Source organism: Callospermophilus lateralis, chromosome 11 (genome assembly GCF_048772815.1).
Source record: "Callospermophilus lateralis isolate mCalLat2 chromosome 11, mCalLat2.hap1, whole genome shotgun sequence".
Classification (NCBI taxonomy): Eukaryota; Metazoa; Chordata; class Mammalia; order Rodentia; family Sciuridae; genus Callospermophilus; species Callospermophilus lateralis.
The window spans coordinates 29,634,839-29,658,591 of NC_135315.1; the positions used below are offsets into that span (position 1 = coordinate 29,634,839).

Below are 23,753 nucleotides of genomic sequence, written 5' to 3' on the forward strand. Positions count from 1 at the left end.
AAACTATATTTCTTATATAATAAATATGCATTTTTAAACTTAAATACGTATAAATATATATAAACTTCCTTGGATAAATACACACACACACACACACACACACACATATATATATATATAAAAACAGATTAATTTAAAACCAAAAATAGGAGTTTTTTCATTCTCCTCCAGCCTCTTCTCTCCTTAGCTCCTCTACTCCCATATGTAAAATCATGAGTATTGACAACTTGCCAATTGGAAAGCTAACTAAACAGATAAGTATCATGTGTCCATTCTAATTTGTTTAACACACCATAATATATACATGGAAGAGTGCCTCTATCATAAGTTTATATCCTTTGATATATTACAATCAGAACCAATCCCATGAAGCATAACATTAAATAAAGAAATACGTTATCAGGACCCCCGGTGCTCTCCTACACCCATGTTCCTTTCCTGATACTAGCAATAACGCCCCCACTCCTAAAAATCAGAGTAACTACTCCTTGTTTTTCTAACATCTTAAATTTGATTTTGACTGTTTTTGTGCTTTATATAAAATTGATTTTTTAAATTTATTAACTTCATAAGTATAAACTTTGGCATTTATACTATCAAATCTTTCAGTCCTTTTATGAATTTTTGATACTGTGTTATTTTAAAAACACCTTCCCAATTTATATTATATACAATTTATATATTTTAATTAATTCAAAAGTTATTCTTGTTTATGCATCTGAAGCCCTTGTCTGGTTCCATTGTCATTTATTTAACAACCCGTCCTTGTGCATTTTGGCCATTGAATTGAAATGCAAACTTTATATTTGCTAAATTTATATCTAGATAAGCAGATCTGTTTCTAGATCCACCACTCTGTTCCATTTCTGTTTGCTAGTTCATTACTATTTTAATTACTGTAGCTCTATAATACCAGATTCATTATTATCTGGTATATTAGATAATTCTTAATTTTGATCTTCTAGATGATCTTTAGAATCATTTTGCTATGATAATAAAAACACATGGGACTTTTTTCATTTTTGTTTGGAATTGTATTGAATTCAGGGGATGGTTTTGGAAGAATTGAAAATAACTTATTTCTTTACTCAGATCTTTGCTCATCTTTTAGAAAAAGAAAAGTATAGCTTACTTCATATATATTTTGAGTATTTCTTTTTGGATTAATTGCTAAGATATTATAACTTATGATGCTATTGGAAATGGGATATTTATTTTTTATTGTTACATTTTTAATTGATTAAGAAATATGATCATTTTAAGCTGCTTATTTTGTGTGATACCATTTTACCTGTCTCCCTTGTTCCAAGTGTTTTTCAGTTATTTTTCTTGGATTTTCTAGGTAGACATTTGATTACATTTTTTGTCATTTCCACAGAATTGTACCTATTCTAAATACTATTGAATACAAGCAGCAAAACTGAGTAAAAAATAATTTCTAAGATACTTTAATCATTTTACACATCTTAATTTTTTTTACCATTTCTATTTTTCTGGAAGAATCTTAACAATTGAAACTATTTCTTTAGAACTTGAAAATGTTTTATCTGCAAATTGTCTAGGCCTAGATTCTTTCAGGAGAGGAATGTACTTCCTACCTTTAATCAGTATTATATAAGGCTATTATTCTGTTCAATTGTTTTGTTCTTTTCTTGAATATTTTGTTAATGTGTGTCTTTCTAGAAAAGTTCTCCTTTTATCAAAATACTCAAATTTATCAAAGATTAATATAGATTTGTTTAGATCTTTAATTTTGTTTCAAAAATATACTATATAATTTTTACAAGTAATTCCACCAATACATTTTATAGATCATATATTAATCATCATTTGGTATGTAATATTTCCACTTCTTTGCCTTCTTTGATGCTTATCTTGATTTTTTGGGGGGGCTTAATTTCTAAATAGTTTTTTCTTATACAGTTTCTTTTTGGTTACTTATTTTTAGTTTAATTCTTCTAAAATTAGAGGCATATTCTGTGTGATATTAATTCTTTGACTATACATGTAGTGATTATAATCAATTAAATATTCCCAATCTGTTGAAAAGAAAGTATATTCTGCAGTTTGGAGTACAGTGCTTCCCATGTCAATAAAGTCAAGGTTGTTTTATGGTTTCATATTTTCTGCTTTTTTACTCATTTTTCTCATTTTTTATTATCAGTTACTGAAAGAGTTTTAAATTTCCCCCCACTTAGTCTTGTTTATTTTTGTTTTACATCATCATAGACTGTATTATTAGGTATATATAATTTAGAATTGTTATAGTCTTATCCCAGGTATTGAATCTCAATATCCTAAGATGTTTCTTTATTTTCCTATTTAGTTAAATGGAGTAGCTATACCATCTTTAATTTTGTTAGTGTTTTATTCAGGTTTCCAATTATTATAATTATTTTTTCTTTTTTAAAGAAAGTAGTTATATAAATCTTATAAATATATCGAGTAAAATTTAAACACTATCATTTTTGCTACTCATAAACACTTGAAAGAAAATTTATGCATCAATTCTTTCTTCTGAGAAGTGTATCTTTTCTTTCCTTTTGTTAGCTCTTATTTCTATTCTATAGTTCTAGAATGTTCTATTGATGGACTCTGATTTTATGCTGGAAAGTCATTGATCATCCTATCATTTTGCTGCAAAAAATTTACATGAATAAAATGTTTTCATTGCTTCATAAGACTTTAATCTTTTCTTCTAGATTGAATTGTAGTTATACTTATTAATTGATCATAACAATAGAAACATCACATAAATTTTTATCACTTATTTTAAAAATTGTTTTAAAATTCAAATTCCTATTTTAATGTGATGTGTTATTTGCAATCCAGAGCCATCATTTATAAAATTTGCATATTTACGTGAGCACTTCTGCATTCTTCTGCACAGTTATTTATAGATTCAAAAGGTACAATATCTGATAGACTTGTTTCCAACCTTGTAGTTATTTGTCTTACTTATGTATATATGTATGTATGAAGGTATGTTTAATCGAGAAGTTAAAATATATATTTATCATGTACAACATGATGTTTCAAAAAAATGTATACACACACACACACACACACAATGAAATGGCTCCATTCAAGCTAATTAACCCTACATATTTAGTTTTTGTGGTGAAAATGGTGTTCTACTCTCTTAGAATTTCCAAAATATAATACATTGTTATTAAGTAGTCAGCACTTTCTACAAATATCACTTGAGTTTATTTTTCCTACCTAACTAAAATTTGTATCCCTCTACCAACATCTCTCTAACTCTGCCCCCATACAGTTACTCCTAAAATATAGCTTTGACTATTGTTGATCATGTCTATATAAGTTTCACAAACATTTTTCACTATTAAATTTATAAATCATTTTGGGAAGAATCAACATCTTCCTATATATGAACATGTTTTTGCTTTTCATTTATTTATGTCTTCTTTGATGTCATTTAATACATTTCACATATTCTAATATAGGCTTTATTGATATTTTATAGGCTAAATGAATCTAGTTAATCTTATTTTATACATTTTGTTGCCATTATAGTAAATGGTTTCTTTTTAAAATTTAAGATGCATTTTTAATTCTTTGTTTTTGTATAAAAATACAACTGATTTCTTTATATTCTTCTTATTATCTGGCAACCAGGAGGCCTTTCATTTTCCAGAAAACTCTCATTATTGCTTATATTTCTACATGATTATATTTATTTTCCTTCTTATTGTTTTCAAATGTTATTTTAAATGAATAATATGGTGAATCAGTTGCTAACTACCTGTAAATTTGAATGAGAGGATAAATGTCACATATTTCTAAAAACTTTCTTTTAGTTCATAATTAAGAATTAAAATTACACTTTTACTTCATGGTTATTTTTAGAGCTCTATTCATATTAGTGCATATTCTATTACTATAGTGAAATACCTGAAGCAGGCTAATTAGAAAGCAAAGGGGTTTATTTAGCTCACAGTTCTAGAGTTCAAGTCCAGAGTCTAAAATTTGTTGTGGGGAAGGGTGACATTAATTCTACTTCTGATCAGAACCTAACAGCAGAAATTCATCTGGAGGAATAGATCACATTTGGAAACAGTAAGTTAGAGACTGATGACCCACCCCTTAAAGGTCCATCACTTCAACACTACCATACTATGGACCAAATCCCCAAACATGAACCCTTGGGGACAAAACAAAACTAAATTATAGAACTGAGGTTTTTAAGTAATAACCTTGTTAACAGGAAGTTTAAATGCTATTTATTATTAATTACATGGTTCTGGAAATACAAAGTGTAAATATATGATTGGCTTAGTAGATAAAATAAACCTGATTCTCTTAATAAGAAAATAATGTATGTTAGTATTTTTAAAGTTTGAAATTACTTTGTTTTATTTAGTAATCCCCCCTTTTTTTTTCTTCTAAGCATTTGCCCATCTGAACACTTAGTTTTTCAGTAACTCTCAGGAAAGCACCCAGTTTTCCCAGAATTGAGGCACTGATTTATCAGAACAAATTTTGTAGCATTTATCAGAGAATAACTCAGTGTAGAAGCACAGCTGATTCGGTGTTATGTATTCATCTACACAATGTTGATGGCAGGAGCATTGGTTTTTTTTACTACCAAATAGTTCTCAAAGCTGCTATGCCCAATTTTTATGAGGAAAGACAAAGGTGGTTTACATCATGCCAATGAAGTGGCGAACTATAGAAGCATGCAAAGATTTTTAAAGCAGCTGAAAAGAGATACTCATGCTCCAAATTAGTAGTTTACTTCTTTATTACCCACATGATTTTAGGGCAGATAAGAATTTGCTTAATCTGTGATACATTGATAGAAGAAGCATAGTGCTGATGGCAATTATGCAAGGTGTTCTACATGCCAGTAGTATCCTCTTGTGGCTTCAGAACAAAAATGTTGTGCCATCATTATTACATTATGTTATATCATGTTATATTTGTGTGTCACAGGAATATATTCTTGTCAATTATTGACTTTCCTTTTTTTATTCATAATACTAGTACATTTTTTTTACTACACTCACATATATACCTAAAACAAAAATCTCTCAAATCATCAGTTTCCTATATGTATTGCATTCTTATTTAATAATAATTCAATTCTATTTCACTAAAAATTTTGATCTCCCAGTTCACTAGAGAATGATGTACCACAGTTTGAAAAACACCATAAAATTCCCTACTTTTCAAGTAACTCACCAAAAACAAATAACTTTTATTTTATAATGTAATTCCCAACTTTTTTGAGTTGAAAAACAGTGTAGTGTCTCCTGAAACATATCAATTGATCTGTGGTTGAGAATGATGAGTCTAGGAAGCTGGGGAAATTCCACTGTGGCTATCCCCTCAACCATCTCAGTTTCAAAAACAGCAGAGTCAGCTTCATTATCATTTTGTTTGGGTTGCTTGTCTTTTACTCACATGTTTTCCCTTTGAGGAGCTGCTAAAGATATCTTAATTTATTTTTTTAGAAATATTTTTTACTGAAATCCAGCATGTACATAGGAAAGCCCAAAAATCTTAGGTATGAATTTGGATCATTATCTCAAGTGGAATCACTGCTCTAAAGTCTCCTTCGGGCCATCTTTCCACTCAGCTGCCACTCCCACCTTCACATGGGAACCACCATGCTCTCTTCTATCAGCTAGGTTGCTTTTGCCTGATTGTGAGCTTCATAATGAACAGAATCAGTATACTCTTTTGTATCTAGCTTCTTCTGTTCATCATTTTGTCTGACTCATAAGGTTTCTTGAGATGCTATCTTTTAAGTAGGAATTGCTGAGTCAGTATAAGTCAGTCCTACTTTTGTTTATTTGACAAAAAACTTTCGGATCTGGGAGAATATGGTATTTAGAACTGAAAATATAATTATCTTGCCGTGATTCTAATCATTGTTATATTAAAAGAAAGTCTCACAGGGTTATATGGCTGGCACAAGGTCATACACAGAAAAGGCAAGGCTGGGGCACACTCAGCAGTACTCTGAACCTTGCAACAGCAGACTGTAGCCCATCATAATATGACAGTCTTATCAGGATAATCAGTAATCTGAATGGATTATTTTAAAAGCACAGTGAGAACACTGTGAATTCCCTAGAGAAGACTTTTCACAGTTTGGGCTCTGGTTGGGCGTAGTGGCATACAACAGTAATCCTAGTGGCTCTGAAGACTGAGGCAGGAGAATCACAGTTTAAGGCCAGCCTCAGCAACTTAGTGAGGCCCTAAAACACCTTATCGAAGAAGGGAGTGGGTGGGGCTGTGGCTATAGTTCAGTGGTAAATTGTCCCTGGGTTCGGTCCCCAGTACCAGAAAAAAATAACATCTACCAGATATATATTGAACAGCTACAGTACACATTACATTGTTTCAGGTGCCATGGCACATGTTATTAAGATAGATAAAATCTGGCCCTTTCCGTACGTGGGAAAGTCATGTACACAAATAATTATGGTTAAGAAAAAGTGTGTTGTATAAGATCATAATAATAACAATAGCTTAAAACATTTAGGGAAGATTCATAACAGAGTTGGCATTTGAACTAGTTTAAAATGGTAGTTGGATTCTGTGTGCTTAAGAGGTGAGCATAGAATGATAAGAGTATTAGAGTGTACAGGAAAAAAGAATGTGATTGTAAGCAGAAAGTAGTTTACTTTTTCAAAAAGATAATTGGGTACATGAAGGTGACAGAAGTTAGATCTTAAAGGGTAAACATTAAATGTAAAGTTTAGTTTTTTATCCCATACTCAGAATCCACTTAGGAGAATAGTGCCAAGATCAAATTACTACTTTAGAAAGAGGAATTGTATGTATTGGTTACCTAGGAAAGGAATGAAACTGGTGGTTGGTATTCTAAATACTGAACTATGCAAAAAAAAATCTAAAAAAGGATAATAAGAACTAAACTATTGTGAAATCAGGAAAAATATAAAGGAAATGAAAGACAAATATAAAGGAAATGAAAGACAAATCTAAGTTGTTACCAGAAACAGCCACAGGTATATCATCAGTAGAGCTTAACTTACCGTTTAGATGTGAGAATCCCAGGAGAAGAACAAAGATAACGCCAAAGTTTTGGTTAGGATGATTATGAATGATGATACCTTAAGAGATAGAGGAAAATAAGGAGAAAACCTTATTCAAGGTAGAGAAGATGATGAGTTATGCTTTAGAGAGAGTGAATCCAAGTTACTGATAAGTGTAAATAACCAAAGGCCATTGAAATTCAGGAACTTTCACACCAGGAGAAGGAATGTTTAGGAAAGTGATAGTTGAAGCATGACTGTGAAGGTGATCACCCAGTTTGTAGAAAGAAAGGGGGAAAGGAACATTCTTTGGGGAACATTCTCCCTTCTCCCAGTTAAGCAGCAAAAATGAAGATAAGTCACTGGAAGCAGACCAACTTAACTATTCAGAAGGGTAGGTGAGATGGTAGAGTAGCACAACACTGGAGAGTTTCAAGGAAAAAAAAGGCTTGAGCAAAGAGGTTAAGAAAGTTAGCAGAGGCATTTACTTTGTCAAATAGCAGTTGGATTGGTGAAGCTGCTTGTAATTATTTTAGAAATATGGGGATGGGAGGGAAGTTGTATAAAACACAAGAAGTGAAAAGTAGCAGGGGAAATAGATCAGAAGAGGATACACAGACATTTTTAGGTGACTGGAATGGTACAGTCCAATTTTATAAGGAAAGGAGGTAGTTGAATGGGTTCCTAATATAAAACCTTATCAATAAAATTAGACTGAAACAGAAGTTATTGTTTTGTTGTGTTTAACCTGAATTAAGGTCAGGGAATGTGGCCAGTGGAATAGTATCTCTCCAGAATTGACGGAAATCAGAACTAACTAAATTGATGATGGTGGAGCCACAGTGAAAGAGAGGTGAGCTCAGACCTATTAGTGCAATTCAGTGACTCACAGTGTCTCAGCTTCTCCAGAGGGAAACTGGAGAAAGCAGAGAAGAAATGCCTCCCAATGTTATTTGCCAGCTGTTTCAAGGTCAAGAAGCCTGAGGGTCACAAATGATGATGTGAGACCCAGACAGGAAAGGGATTTACAATGTAAGGAGAGGGAAGTTAAAGCATTTTAGGTAGATTTGAAATCAAGCATCTGTCTGGAATTATTGGTGTTAAATAGCAACAGTTCTTTTTATTTGTTGCTTGATTCGCTGAAATATATTTAAATAGAATTTTATTTTTTTAAAAAAAAGTCAGCGAGCACAAAGGGATTTTTAAAAAAGAATTAACAAATAGCATCTATAGCTAATCCTCTGGCTGCAGTTTTTATGTTGAGTAGTCCAAAACAGTGACAGGATTAAAGTTATGATTTGTCCTCTGATTGTTTAAGCTAGTGCTTTGACTCCCCCATTGACTCTTTTATGTGTGATTTACATCCATGATGTTAAGCTCAAAAGTTAATGGGCTGGGGCTGTAGCTCAGTGGTAGAGTGCTTGCCTAGCATGTGCTAGGCACTGGGTTCGATGCTCAGCACCACATAAAAATAAACAAATAAAATAAAGGCATTCTGCCCATCTACAATCTACAGAAAATTTTTTTTAAAGTTAATGATCACATTTCTAAAATCCCAATCCATAGTTTCTCTCAATAAATTGTTATTGATTCATTATCTAAAATTTTATATAGACTTCTGAATTCTCTTGTTTCTCAGGATAAAAACTTTGACTAGGCCCATGTGAATGTTAAGTAGCTGTATCTCCTAAATTGTGCTTTGCAGATATGAATTCTATGAGCTAAATAAAACAAATTAATAGAGGTAGCAGGGGCAAAAGGATGAGGTTTGTAGTATGGTCAAATTACTGAAGAAAGGGACAAATTGTTAAATTATTTTTTCTTTTTGGAAATGTACATGCTCATTAGCATAATAAGACTATTGGGAAGCAAAGCAAGAAAGAATTTTTTTTTTTACTTTTTAAAAATTTTGTGTAGGTGCATTATGATTTTGCATAATAGAGGGATTTGTTATGATGTATTTGTACAAGCACATAACATAATTTGATCAATATCATTCCCCAGTATCTTCCCTTTCTCTCCCCTCCATCCCCTAAGCTCATTCACTTGATCTACTCTACTGATCTTCCTTCTATTATTATTATTATTATTTTAATGCATCATAATTATATATTTTTCTATTATTTATATTTTTCTATACCACTGTTACTACCACTCAATTTTGCTTTTACACAAAATTAGTTAATGACTTTTAGAACATGCTTTGGGAAATAGTGTTACATTTGAAAATATGTTAAATATCAGTCTAAAAAAATGTAAGAATTGGGGCTGGGGCTGGGGCTGAGACTCAGTGGTGGCACACTTGCCTGGTATGTGTGAGGCAGTGGGTTTGATTCTCGGCACCACATATAAATAAATAAAAAATAAAGATATATCAACAACTAAAAATATTTTTTTAAAGTAAAAATCAATTCTTATGAATGTACATATTGAGTAATTCTGAGACATTGGAGCAACAGATAAAAAGTATGAAATCATTTTCATTATGGATAATGGCCATAGATACTCAAATGTTAATGTGGCAGGGCAAAAGAAGTCAATAATGTTTAGGGGGAAAACTTGAAGAATAATTCTTACTTCTGTTGTTCTCCGGTATACAATGCAAATCTGATCATGTCTAGTCCACCTTGATTTTTGTTAAATAGTATGATGTAAGACCTCTGTGAGAATCTTTTTCTTTTTTTTAGTGTAGGGAGGGGGTTTACCTGGGATTCGACTCAGGGGCATTCAACCACTAAGTCACATCCCCAGCCTTGTATGGTGTTTTATTTAGAGACAGGATCTCACTGAGTTCCTTAGCAGCTTTGCCTTTGCTGAGGCTGGCTTTGAACTAGGGATCCTCCTGCCTCAACCTCTGGAACCTCTGGGATTACAGGTGTGCACTACTGTGTCTGGCTCTCTCTGAGAATCTTGAAATGACCATTTATTGACTGTGAAACCATAGGCAAGTTACCAACATTTTGGAGCTTGTTTTCTCTTCTGTAAAATGGTGACAAGATTATTAGAAAGTTATAATACTGAATAGTCCTTAACAATGAATCTACACTAATAGGTTCCCATTAAATTCTTGATGTTATTAATAATTTTTGTTACCTTTTCCTTACTCTACATTTGTGTCTCCTATTTAAAGGACTGTGTTTTAAGCCCATACTTAATATAGCAATCCTTTATAGCACTTAATAAACTTAATCCTTTAAATTATATTTTCTATACTATTTTCAAGTTCTATTGTAACTTCCATGCAGAAGATGACTGTAATCAGACTTATGTGTTTTTCTCTGCTTAGATTGTTATTTTTTTCTACAGTAATTCATTGTCAAAGAAATCATGCTATACGTAAGAGAAATTGTCATCTTTGCTGCTTGTTGTTATTCTCTAGCAGATGAATTATTAATACTATCTTCAATCCACAGTTTCTGTGCAGGAATCTCTTTAAGCCACTTGGCTGTTGCATTGTCTTTCATTGGGTTTAAAACCAAATACAAAATTAATAAGCATACTTCACTAAGCTTGTATAAACCATCTTAATTGATAATATATGCATTTTGGTGTTTACTTGACATCATAAACACCGTCATGGAGTTTGAACTTTTAAGGAAAATTATATTGGTTAAAATAAATATCATAAATGGATTTGCAGAGTATGTCTATCTCTTAATCATTCAAATTGTAATAAGAAACAGCAATGTAAGATTAAACTTCAGCAATGTAAGGTTAAACTTACAATCTGGAATTGTGCCAGATTACTTTAGTATTCTCTTTTATCTAATCCACAACTCCAAAGTAAGAAACTGAATTTTGTTAGTAGAATGCAAAAGCCTAAGACAAGTCAGAAGAGATTTTTTTTTTGTTAGGCCTCATATTTACCATCTAATATATAATGTTCCTCTTATTTTTTAATGTTGACAGCTTCTGCCCTGTGACTCTTCAGAAGCAGATGAAATGGAAAGACTTAGGTGTGAAAGAAATAATGCCTTAGAAGAAGTGAATTTATTGAAGGTAACCTCCTGTTTAGTTTCCTTGCATTTTCTTTAGAAAAAAGAAAAACAGCAAACCTGTATTGGATTCTGAAGTATTAGGGCTATTTTATTTTTAATAATAAAAATATTAATAGCAAATAGATCTTTAGAGAGTTAATTTCTTAGTTCACACATGTGTTTCTACTTGGCAATATCCATATTTAGTGTGAACAGTGAGTTTTGCTTATGCCTTCTGATGTAGCTACTTTTCTTCTCTTGTTGGTAGCAATAGCAGAATTAGATGAAGAGCAACAAAGCAAGCTGTGAGAGTTTTGGTCCTCCAATGTTCATTGAGAAACGTTTTTCCCATGTGCAGGGGCATGTGTAAAGTGCATCATGTTTTGCTAATGTAATTGAAATTAAGCAGTATGATTTATGGGAAGAAAGATTACACATCCCAAATATACTGTAACATGTGGATTCTCTTTAGATAGTTTCTTTCTGTTTTTAGTAGAATATTCAATTTAAATTATATCCTCTTTTTTACAGAAAGCCATTCTATTTTTCAGATCTTTAAGAAAAGCAACATAGCTGCTTTATTTTCTAGTAATTCACTTTAGAAATATATAGTTTAAATTGCTTTGTTAAATAAGTGAAATTCTGTTGTTAATTGTTTTATTTTTGTTGAAATAAATAACTTGCAGCAAAAAAAAAGAAAGAATTCTTGCTGATCTCCCTTAGTTTTTACAGTTCCACCCTCTAGCAGAAGCCATTATTTAAAAAAAAAAAAAAATTCTTTTATCTTTTCGGACAGCTTCTGTACCCAGCCAGTCCTGTTTCAAAAAATAAATGTATACGTGGTGTCAAGGAATATCTGGGAAATCTCTGTACTTTCTCTCAGTTTAACTGTGAACCTAAAACTGCTCTAAAAATGTGAAGTCTTAACAGCAAAAAAAAAAAAAAAAGAAAAGAAAAGAAAAGAAAGAAAGTGTATAAGTGTATATGTGTATTTTAATTTTTTTTATAAGTTACTTCATACAGCGAAACATTTTTACAACTTGTCATCTCTTTTTATCAGAGTTAAATTTTTGGCAGCTTTTCAGGTAATATATATAGATCTGCCATATTATTCTGTACAATGAATAGCTCTCTACTAGGTTATGTAGCCAGTTCCCTGTGGATGGATAGTTAGGCTCTTTCCATTATTAGAAATAATTCCACTTTCAGGCTGGGGGTATAGCTCACCGAACATGCATGAGGCTTTGGATGCAATCCCCAGCACCATAAAAATAAATAAATAAATAAGTAAATATAAGAAAAACCAATTACACTTTCAAAGCTTTGTAGATGCATTTTTTGGGCTGTTATATCAGTATCTAAATAGAATAAATCTCTGAAAGTGGAATTGCTGTATTAAAGGATATGTAAACATAGAAATTTCTATAATGGTATCAGATTTCCTTTCAAAGACTTTGCCAATTTACATTCTTTCCAGATGTTTACAAGCATTTCACTGGTATAGGAATAGTTTATATATTTCTGTTAATAATTTTGAAGTTATTATTATCTTTCCTCATTTTTTGTAACAAAAGTTGAGATGGAAAAATAGAAACTTAGTTTTAAAAATAAATGGATGGTTTTTGCCTCATATTCTCTTAAAAAAAATCTTCAATGTTGATTACCCTGATAAAATACCATTTTTACTTTATATATCGCTACATAAATAAGTAAATCATGTGAATATCAGAATTTTCAGACTCTAAATCTTCTTTGTTTTCTTAAATTTTATCATTGTTAAATTTAATGATATATTTCAGTTTTTATTTGAACATTAATATTATTAAAATTTTAAATTAAAATTATATAATCTATAGTTATGTAATATTTACACAAGGTTCTCTGAGGAGCCATGCAATAAATTAGGGTCACATTTGAAGTTCATGAAATGTATCTGAACAAATCCTATTGTGGCGAAACTGAAATCCCAGATAAAAAAAAATTGTACATGTTATAAATACCTTTACCTCAAAATCTACCTATTGACTGAAGATGATTTTTAAAAGCTATACAAAATATTGTACTATGCAATTAATACTTTTGAGGTAATGTTTGTATTTTCAGTTGTCTTCTTGTAGCGTAACACGCACACACACACGAACACACACACACACACATACAGGTTGTTAAGGGAAGTTCTGAGTATGGAGATGCTCTGTCATCACTTTTCATTTTCCTGTGACATCTCTATTCTTCATGTCTGACTTTTGGTACAATTAAAAATGACACCAAGATAATTCTATGCCAATGGCTGATTTTTATTTTGTAGAAATAATCTTTTAAAAAGCACTGTAGGCTGAAATTATAGCCTTTTTTGCAGATTCACAGCAGTGCTACTTTGCAGAGAGGTGAATGAGAGTAGATATTTTCCATTCACTGATGCAAAAGCCTAGAGGACAAAGAGGGAAGGTGAATTCCAGAACATAAAAGCATAAGAGCCAGCAGTCTTGTGGTTCCTGATCTGCAGCATGTTCATTAGATCACTATATTATATTCATCTTCACATACCTTCATTTCACCTCTTAGACAAGAGTGAGCTGAACTATTTCAGAAAACAGATTGCCTCTTATAAACTTTGCAATGTTGCCATGAATCTTTTACCACTCAATTTAACATTCAATAATTCCTCTCCTCAGGTTTGTAGTAAAACAATTCTTAAGTTGCTGTTACTATTTCTGAGTTGATCGATAAAATTTGGATTTATTTAAAATATATTTAAGAAAATTGGACTATTTATAATATATGCTTGCCTTAATTTTAACTTCAAGGGTAATAATATTTTACTCTATATTAATACTCTTATTTCACATTTGGTTTATACCTGTCCTATCTTCCTTTTTTTGGACAATCTTCTAAGAGTAAGTTAAATTTAAATTAGTAAAATAATAGTCAACCCAACCTTATATGTTCTCTCTTTACTTCTAATTCCTAATGATAATGCTAATGTATTATTAGCTAATATTAATGATAATGATAACATATTTAGAAGCTCTTTGGTGAAGACAGATCTTGTCCAAAACTTAGTTAATATTTATACATTTAGATTCTGATTGATATTTGTGGACCTCAGATTTTGAGGCAAAAATATCTTCACATCACAATTATACAGTAGATACCTAATTACTTTTAAATGATATGTATAAAGCCAAGAAAGTGACTGGGAACTACATTTTTAGATTTGTAGCAGTTTTTGATGTGTGGGGAATTCATAAGTTTGAAACAAAGAACCAAAAATTATACTGATGTATACCTTTATAAGAAGTTATTAATTCAAGGTGTTTAAATACAGGCAAAATTATTGGAGTCAGAGAGGCAAAGGAAACAACTGACAGAAGAGCTCCAGAATGCGAAACAAGTGAGTACATGTAGCATATGTCTGTCTGTCTTGCCCGTGTGTGTAAACAAGATATAATTTAAAGCAGTGCTTTTTTATAATATCCCAGAGTTTACTGATGCCAATTATTCAGTATAAAATGTTATATGTCTTTAAGAAAAATCACTTTTGTAGACTGTATCTGCACTAACATCCTGCTACTGTTGCTCAAAGAAATGTCAGAACTCCTTTTTGAAATGCTTTCCATGGACCAAAATGACCAATTTCATTTCTATTCTTCTTTTTCTTTCTTTTTGTCTTCCTTCTTTTTTCCCTTTCTATTGTTATTCATACCTTATCCTATTAAAGGAAAGCAAAATAATCCAAAATAAAATAAAACTCCAAGCAAAGCATTTTTTTCATTTAGTTGTTAATAAAAAAAAAAAAAAACTTAGTTTCACTCTGCCTACTCTTCAAAGAATTTGATGTTGAATTAAAAAAAATACCATTATGAAAGAAAAGCACAAATACAACTAAAATATAAATAGGAGTAGAGAGTTTTAAGAGAATACTTTTAAAGTTCAGTGGAGATGCTTGATTTTGAATCTCTTTCCCCCCTAAACTGCCAAAAAACATAAAATCAACAGAGAGATAATGTAGTCACAGGAATCATATCTTCAGTATGACTTTGTGACAGGGACCACCACAACCTTCACAGATGAAAGTCAAACAAACAACAAAATTCCTACATCTTGCCTGCCAGTGAAACTTAAGGAACAGAGAGCAAAAGAAAGAAGACTCAAAAGACTGAAAAAGAGTAGAGAGAAGCTGGGGAATTAGATAAAAAGCAAACAAAATCAGCCCCAGAAATCAGAAAGTGCAATAATAAATGCCACAATCCTGGGTATGAGTCAGGACTTGATAGCTCTCTGCACTAAGTGTAAGAAGTAGTACTTGAAGCAGCAGCCTCAGAAAATCTTTGCTTCTGCAGAAGGATCAGGTAAATAGAGAATGGATGGAACACTTTGGATATTAGGCAATGGCAGGAAAGAAGGGCATGGGTGGCGGGGTGTAGATTAAGGATTTCATTGAAATGAGATAGAAACAAGACATACCAATCTACCCTACCCCACCCCATGACCATCAATAACATGATTCATTAAAAAAAAACTGCACAGAAGAGGGTGCTCTTGAACTAAGAACTCTTTTTGCTATGAAATTAAAACAGAAAGAATGAAAGAAAGAAAAAATTCTGTCTTTATTATTACCAAACAACTGCAGAAATCAAATGATGTGAATTAAAGCCTTACTCCCGATAAAAACTTTACAAAACAATGGAATTACAAAACTGAAGAAAATGGTAATGTAACCCTCCAAACTCAGTTGTATACAACAATAAGCATGGGGGTAAAGAAAAAAAATCTCATAAATTTAAAAAAAGCAATATCAAGAATTGAAATTTAAAAACAGGAAAAATTGAGGTGAAAGTTGATAAAATTCAGGAAAGAAATAGAAAAAATAAAATAATATCTGAAATGAAATCTAAATTTCCAGGAGCCCCAAGGAAGATACATTCAAGTGAACAAGTATTGAAAAAAATAATCAGGAAAATGAAATCAAGAAATAAGGGTTTCTTAGGCTGGGGATGTGGCTCAAGTGGTAGCGCGCTCGCCTGGCATGCATGCGGCCCGGGTTCGATCCTCAGCACCACATACAAACAAAGATGTTGTGTCCGCTGAAAAACTAAAAAATAAATACTAAAAAAAAGAAACAAGGGTTTCTTGAAGAAATGAACCAAAACAACTGAATAGCACTAATATTTAGAACTATAATTCAAGAAAAGATTCTTGAATTAAAAGAGAGCCTGAATCTAATGAGCACAGAGCCTTATTTAAGTGTCCAGATACCATCTCCCACTATAGGAACCAGGCTCCTATTGGTGAAATGACAGTTTTCGGGGATAGGGAGGTATAAGTACGTTAGAAACCTAAAACATCTTATGCCAGAAGACAAGAAGGTGCTCAAAGTGATAATGATGTGTCATAAGGAAGTACCTTGAAGGGACTTCTGTTGGCCAAATTTGGAAGAACTTCTCAAAATTACTAAGTACATTAATAAATTATAAACCATTGAAAAGATAGTAATTTATGAGTCCATACCATTTATAAATAGTTTGGCTAGTAGAAGAAAGGAATACTCTTGCTAATAAGCAATTGAATGCTGACTGCTAACTGCAGAGAAGCTGTTAGATTTGGAAATTAGCATTATTCACTTATTAGTGAAGACTGAATTAGGCACAAATTTAGATGGTAAATTTAGGGGAAAATTTTAATGAATATTAGGATATCTACATATTGACATTTTTTCATTTGTTCTAATTAGTTGTACTTGGTAAACCACTTATTAATTACAAGGGTGAAAATAGTAATTATACAGTAGAAAAATCAGAAAATACTTTGGTGCTAAAAGTTGATTTTACCAATGAAGAACATTTTGTGACTCCAAATACGAGTCTCTGAAAAGGACACCTGTGTAGTATTCTAGCATGTGTAACCTGACTGTGACCATGTAGAAACATCAGAGAAACCCAAGAAAGAAAATTTCATTTTAAATGTGTGTGAGTGTGGGTGTATGTATGTGTGTGCACATATGTGTAGAAGTTGTATGCTTCAGACATGTTAATACCACTTTTTAAAAAGGTCATAAAAACAGTCAACGTTAAAAAGTTAAAGAGTCTTTAGTTATGAAAACTAAATACAGTACTTGACCCTAGATTTGATTCTATACTAGAATGGAAAAAAATGCTAGGAAGGATATTATTGGGTAAATTGTCAAAACTGGAATACAAGTGGTAGATTAGAGGAAAATATCGAATCAAATTTGCACTTTAACGGAACTGTGGTTATATAATATCATTATTCTTAGAAATACTGCACTGTTAAGGATAAAGGACCATGATATAAGTAATTTATCCTCATATGGTTAAACAATATGTGCATGTATATGTGTTACATATGTATGTATGTATATGTAACACACTTATTTGTGTGTATGTATGAATGTGGATGTATGACAGAGATTGAGAACATACAAAATCTCAACAACAACAACCTATAATCACAAGTGGTTTGCAAAAATACTTATTTCTTATTCATGAACAGAAAAATCTGAACCTGGTAAATCTAGATGAAGAATATGAGGATGATTCTTGATGAACTCTCTGTTCATTTGAAATTATTTCCTAATAAAGTTTTTTGAAATCTTCTATTTTTTAGGCAGCTTTCAGGCCCTTATTTTATTAAATATTTTGTGCCTTTATTGATATGCATTTTTAGTTCTTATAATTTTACATCTTTAATACCTGAATCAGGACATATGGCCAAGACTTTTTACATTTTAGTATTTCTTTGTGTCCTGAAATTGAACATTTATAAATTTTCCTTGTTAATTTTTAATGTGTAAAATAAATTAAGGAGTGGGCTTTTTCTACATTTAAAGTTTTCTTAGGAAGTGGGCTTTTTCTACATTCAGTTAAAGTTTTCTTTTCCCCTAAGTGCTTGCAACATATGCACTTAAGAATTGAAACCATGCTTGATAAAATGATTACATTAAAGAGTGATATATATATATATATATATATATATATATATATATATATATATATATATATGATATGAATCTAAAGAAAAACAGCAGTTGTATTTTCCTTTTCTAATAATACCTACTTTTTCCACATGAGACCTTCCTGTATTTATTTCTCTGTAGGGACTAGTTTCTGTTATTAAAAAAAATAATAATAAGGGTTAGATCCACATCAATAAATAATATGCACCAGAATTTAATAGGCTTCAATAGGGAAAAAATGGGATACAGATGAAAATATATGAACAGGCGAGAGAGAATCTTGTGCTGAACAATGAATTGGTATATGGATTAGTGTAGTAGATAATGGGTTTGGGAATTTGACCATGCAGGTTTGTATCCTCCTGATCCTTCCTTTTATCTTTTAACCATTAGCAAATTACTTCACCTTTCTAAGCCTCATTGTCCTCATCTATAAAAATGAGTGTGATAATAGGATTCTTTCCAAGAGTGTTAGAAGTATTGAGTGATACAATATACATAGTATATTATGTATATCTCACATAGGAAACACTCAAATATTAACTATTATGATTGTTATAAATAATAGAAGAAATCTTAAAAGATGGAATTAATTTGTTTTTTACCATATAATTTAGAGGAAGAAAGTGTAATTCTGGCTATGTTAGTCAAATTTATGTAGCTGTGACCAAAATACCTGACTAGAACAACTTAGAGCAGGGAACATTTATTTTGGCTCACAGGTTCAGACATTTACTTCATGTTGGTGGAATCCATTGGTCTGTGCTCGAAGTGAGGTAGAATGATATCATGGTAGAAGGGCATGGTGGAGGAGCACTGTTCCATTCACAGTGGCCAGGAAGCAGAGAGAGAAAGGGAAGGGGCTCCAGAGAAGTTGAATCCTTTTAGAGCATGCCCCCAGTGACCCACCTCTTCCAGCCATGCCCCACCTGCCTGCATTTTCCCTCCAGTTAGTCCATTCAAATTAGGGTGGACTGATTTGATTACAGCTCTGATAATTCACTCGTTTCACTACTGTACATTCCTGCATTAACTCAGGAGCTTTTGGGGGACACTTCATATCCAAACCAAAATGCTGGATGGAGGGATAAGGGGACTTTTCATAGATAGGGTAGCATACGGACTGGGCCACACAAAGAAAGGAGAAAGTATTCCATGCAAAGGAAATGGCATATGAATCATGGTATAAAAGAGAAAAGCTTATCCTTAGAATCAAAATAGGCCTTCTTTGTATGCTAACTTTATACTATTTGTTAATATGTTCCTGATGTCTCAAAAAATAATAATCCTATCTTCCTTATAATTTTTTCATAGGATTTGAAAGTTAAGAGCCTAAATCTGTCAGGAATTAGATCCTTGAAAAATAATAGTTTTGATATGCTTTCTTTTACCATCATTGTCCTCCTCATTATCATTATTAAAGGACCAGGAACATAAGGGAAATAGATGAAGATGTCAGGAAATGACATGTTAGTTGATATGTTGGGGCTGAAGCATACAGGCATGAGAATGATGATGTAAAATTCTAGACAATCCGCTACCGTGGAAGAGATTTGACAAGTTGAAAAAAATAATAATAGGAAACTATAGTTCTCATCTAACCTGCTCTTTCATACTCCATATCCAACTTGTGACCCTACAGAATTAGGGGCCAGAAGAATTTTTTTTAAATTACACTATTTTACCACTTTCATTACTGGGCTTAGGCATCATCCTTTCCTACCTTGTTATAACTTCCTGCTACATGGTCTTGCTTCTGCACTTCCCCCAGTAGGTTAATTAGAGAAGAGCAGCTGGAGATATGCTTTTAAAACACAAGTTGGGATTCTCCAGGACTTTCCTTCATAGTAATTCTTAGAGAAAAAGCCAAAAATATTGCATGTAGATGCTTCAGATTTATGTCAAAGCCTCCGAGGGCTTCCATGATCTGCCATCTGTCCTCATTTCTCACTGTTCTCTTGCTCCAGTTACCTCCTCTCTGAACTCTTCTCACCCAGCATTTCAATCCTCACTGTGGTAGAGGAGTGTTTGGGTATTGCTGATTGCTTTCTTTAATCATATAATTTACTTTTTCTGTTTTGCCCTTTGTCAATATCCCCCCAACTCAAGGGTGAATTACCTGAGGGCAGCTATCTTCAACTTGTTCTCTGAATTCAATCTAAAGCAGTGACTAGCAATGAGTAGGTACTCAGACATTTAGGAAATGAATGAAGGGATGAATGAACAATGAAAGATTAAATTGAGAGCAGATTGGGAAGTAACTGAAGATGACATCGGTGTCAAGTAGAAATTTAATGAAACTTTCTAAAGTACCCACACTTTAAAGAAGTAAAAAGAAACAACTGAAATTAAATATATTTTATCTAATCTATTATATCATAAAATATCATTTTAGCATGCAATAAAATTAAAATTTAGATTTTATATATTCTTTTTCCCATTGTATCTTTGAAATCTAATGTTATTTTACTTTTATAGCACACCTCAATTTTTAGACTAGATTTTTATTTGGAAACACTGGATTTGTGTTTTGATTTAATAAAATTTAGGGTTGGAAAAGTAGATTCACATACACAAAATGTTCCAAATTTACTTTAATAGTTTCTAATAAGTGAATTTGATACCAAACATTTTGCTTTTAATATTTACATCCACACAGATAAAACTATTTTAGTTTGTTAGGATAATTTGTCTTTAAGCAAAATCATTTAACACCTGCATCTGTTAAATTTAGTTTATTCACTAGTCCCTATCAACTCAGCATTATTAGCATCAAATTCAAGGGATATTATATATACTGAAAGCAACTCTACATGTAGCATTTATCAACAAAGCATATTTCAAAAATGTTTTAATTTTTGTAGCCAAAATATATAATCCTAGCAATAATTAAAATATATATATTGATATGTGTTAAAATAATTTTTATATTATGAAAAGTTTCAGATAGTGTAAATTTTTATACTTGTCTAGCTTCACAAGTAAACTTTCTTTTTTCTTTTTCATTTTTTCTTTTTGAGTTTCACATATATCACATTCACATGCAATGTGATACTGAAGAGAAAATGTAAATCACACTGACATTTTTTGTCTTTGATTATTAAATATTAAGCATGCATTCCTTTTGTTTTAAGAAAATTTTGAATTGGAGTTAAAAATACAGCATGTCTTTGTAAAAATTCTTGTACAATTCAGTCAACTAACTTTGGCGAACAAAGAATCATTACATTAATTATTTGCGAATTTTTTACTATTACTATGGTGACTCAAAATTTAATTACATACACTAAATAGTGTCTATAACTTTATTCATGAAACTTTTCATACAATCAGCTTCAAAAGATTGAGGACAAATATTTTTAGTATGTATCATACAGTGGAATAAAACAATAAAGAAGAGTCTCTTGTTTGAAATGTCAGATCCAAATTTTTTTATCCAACATAGCTGTAACACCATCTATCATGATAAAAACTTTTCATTATCTACCTGAAACTCTTCTTTGACAGATATAAGTTAAAAATATCTACACTGCAAGTGTGATTTTTTTTTAAGACTGCAAAACAACAGCATTTCATCATAAATTAGGAAGTCCTTTGAAACAACACATGCATGAAGTCTGAATCAGGTAGTGTCTCTTATATTATATGGCTCAGCTTCAGCTGAAAAAAAGTATCTGTTTTTCAAATTTTGAATCAATTCATCATTTATATTGTTAGAAAGTTCCTACAGTCTATTGCATTTGCTTTGTGACTTATTTGAATATTTTTCATTTTTTAAGCTACCTTTCCTGGTATCTTTATCATAACTGAAATTACCATCTCCATCTACAAATGACTTACTCTTTTGTACAAAAATCCAAGCCATTTTATAGTTGGCCAAATTACAGTGCTGTGCATTTACTTCTGCCTTCAGATGACTAGTTTCCTTGATTTTTTTCTTCATTGTTAAGAGGAAGTTTCCTATGAAACTCACTGTACAGTTGCAGAAATGTTACTTCATATGGCCCAATTTTATGTCTTAAATATTTATATATTTATGTATAAAGTATATTAAATATTTCTTACACAGCAAATGGCTTTGCAGATTGCATGTACATTCATCATAAACTATGCGACACAATGTATTCTTTTTATCGCTCTGATTGTATGTCTAGTCAATTCATCTTCATTTTATACTAGTAGAATGTCTTCATTTTAAATCTAGAAATTGGCCTATGCATACTTTTATGGATAAATTTTGAACCAAACAGAAAAAATTTAATTGTAGTCTAATAAAAATTAGAAATATTTCAGTTAACTTATCAGCTATGCTATACATAGAATTACTGTGGCTTATGCTATCTGAATAAAATATTCAGGTAGGCACACTGTGTGTATACATTGATGTCTAATTTTTAAAAATATTTTTCAGTTACACATGGAAACAATATTTTTATTCTGTTCATTTGCTTTTATGTGGTGCTGAGGATTGAACCTAGTGCCTCACATGTGCGAGGCAAGCATTCTGCCAGTGAGCCACAACCCCAGCCCAGGTATAGAATTTTGAACTTGAAAAAATTTAAATAAATTTATTGACTCATGTTATCTGAATAATATATTCAGATAAGCACACTGTGTGTATACATTGGTGCACAATTTTTAACTTGAAAAAATTTCAATTAATTTATTGACACTAACCAGACCATTGTATATTCACGTATACTACTCAAATGACTCGTGCCTGACACAGACATATAGTTCAATAATAATATTTTAAATTGTGCTGTTGTTTAAAATAAAATATAGTCCTACTAAAACAATAAAGTTTTGGTAAATGAAAAAATATTTTATGCTTCTTTAGTTTTTAAAATTTAAATGCATGCTAATTAAAATTAAATTCAAAATTCAGTTTCTTGGTCAGATATCTCTATTTCAGATGGCTTAGTAGCTACATACAACGAGTGATCACCATGTCTAGACAATGCTAATCTAGAACTCCAAATCCTTGCTATTGAAAAGGTGATCAGTAACAGCAGCTGTAGACCAGCAACACTTGAAACTTAGAAATACAGAGTCTTATGTCTCACATCAAACCTACTGAATCAAAATCTGCATTTTAGCAAGTTTTCAGGTGATTTATATGCATCTTAAAGTCTGAGAAGTTTTTGCCCAGATAATAGGTAATGGAGGATTTAGCCAGGCAGTGATAATGGGAATATGCCAATGGCATTTATGTAAAAGGTAACAAAGGATAGTCAGCCAAATTTAACAATGATAGAATGGGATTTAATAAGCAGAGCAGAAAGCTTGGTAATTTAATCTCTGAAGAGTCTGTAGTGATACACTTGACAAAATATAAATGTGATTGAGGCTAAAAATGTGTTGACTTGTGGTAGTTTTTAATGTATAGTTTCTAGTTTTAGTAAAAGTACTTAAAATATATAAACCTACATATGTACATACTAAAACACTATTAATTTCAGAAACACAGAATAAAAAGTAACCTATTCTAAAGACTACTAAAACTATCTATTTTTTAAATTATATTACCTACATACTATTCAGCTTCTCATATGCATGTAAAATTCTATTACTCCATTAATGGAATTTTGGTAGTACAGACCTTCTTTTTTGTTTGTTTGGTACTGGGGATTGATCTCAGGGGCAATCAACCACTGAGCCACATCCCCAGCCCTATTTTGTTTTTATTTAGAGACAGGGTCTCACTGAGTTGCCTCACTTTTGCTAAGGCTAGCTTTGAACTCGAGATCCTCCTGCCTCAGCCTCCCCAGC

General features: G+C 31.6%; 1 protein-coding gene across 5 annotated transcripts in view; it reads left to right on the plus strand.

Moving 5' to 3' along the window:
* Nucleotides 1-23,753, plus strand: part of Stxbp4 (syntaxin binding protein 4) — a 150,385-nt gene that overhangs the window by 42,543 nt on the left and 84,089 nt on the right. For all 5 annotated transcript variants that reach the window (XM_076871642.1, XM_076871644.1, XM_076871643.1 and 2 more), the window contains 2 exons: nucleotides 10,938-11,027; nucleotides 14,334-14,399. In XM_076871642.1, the coding sequence (XP_076727757.1) occupies nucleotides 10,938-11,027; nucleotides 14,334-14,399 (156 nt within the window). The remainder of the gene's footprint in view (nucleotides 1-10,937; nucleotides 11,028-14,333; nucleotides 14,400-23,753) is intronic.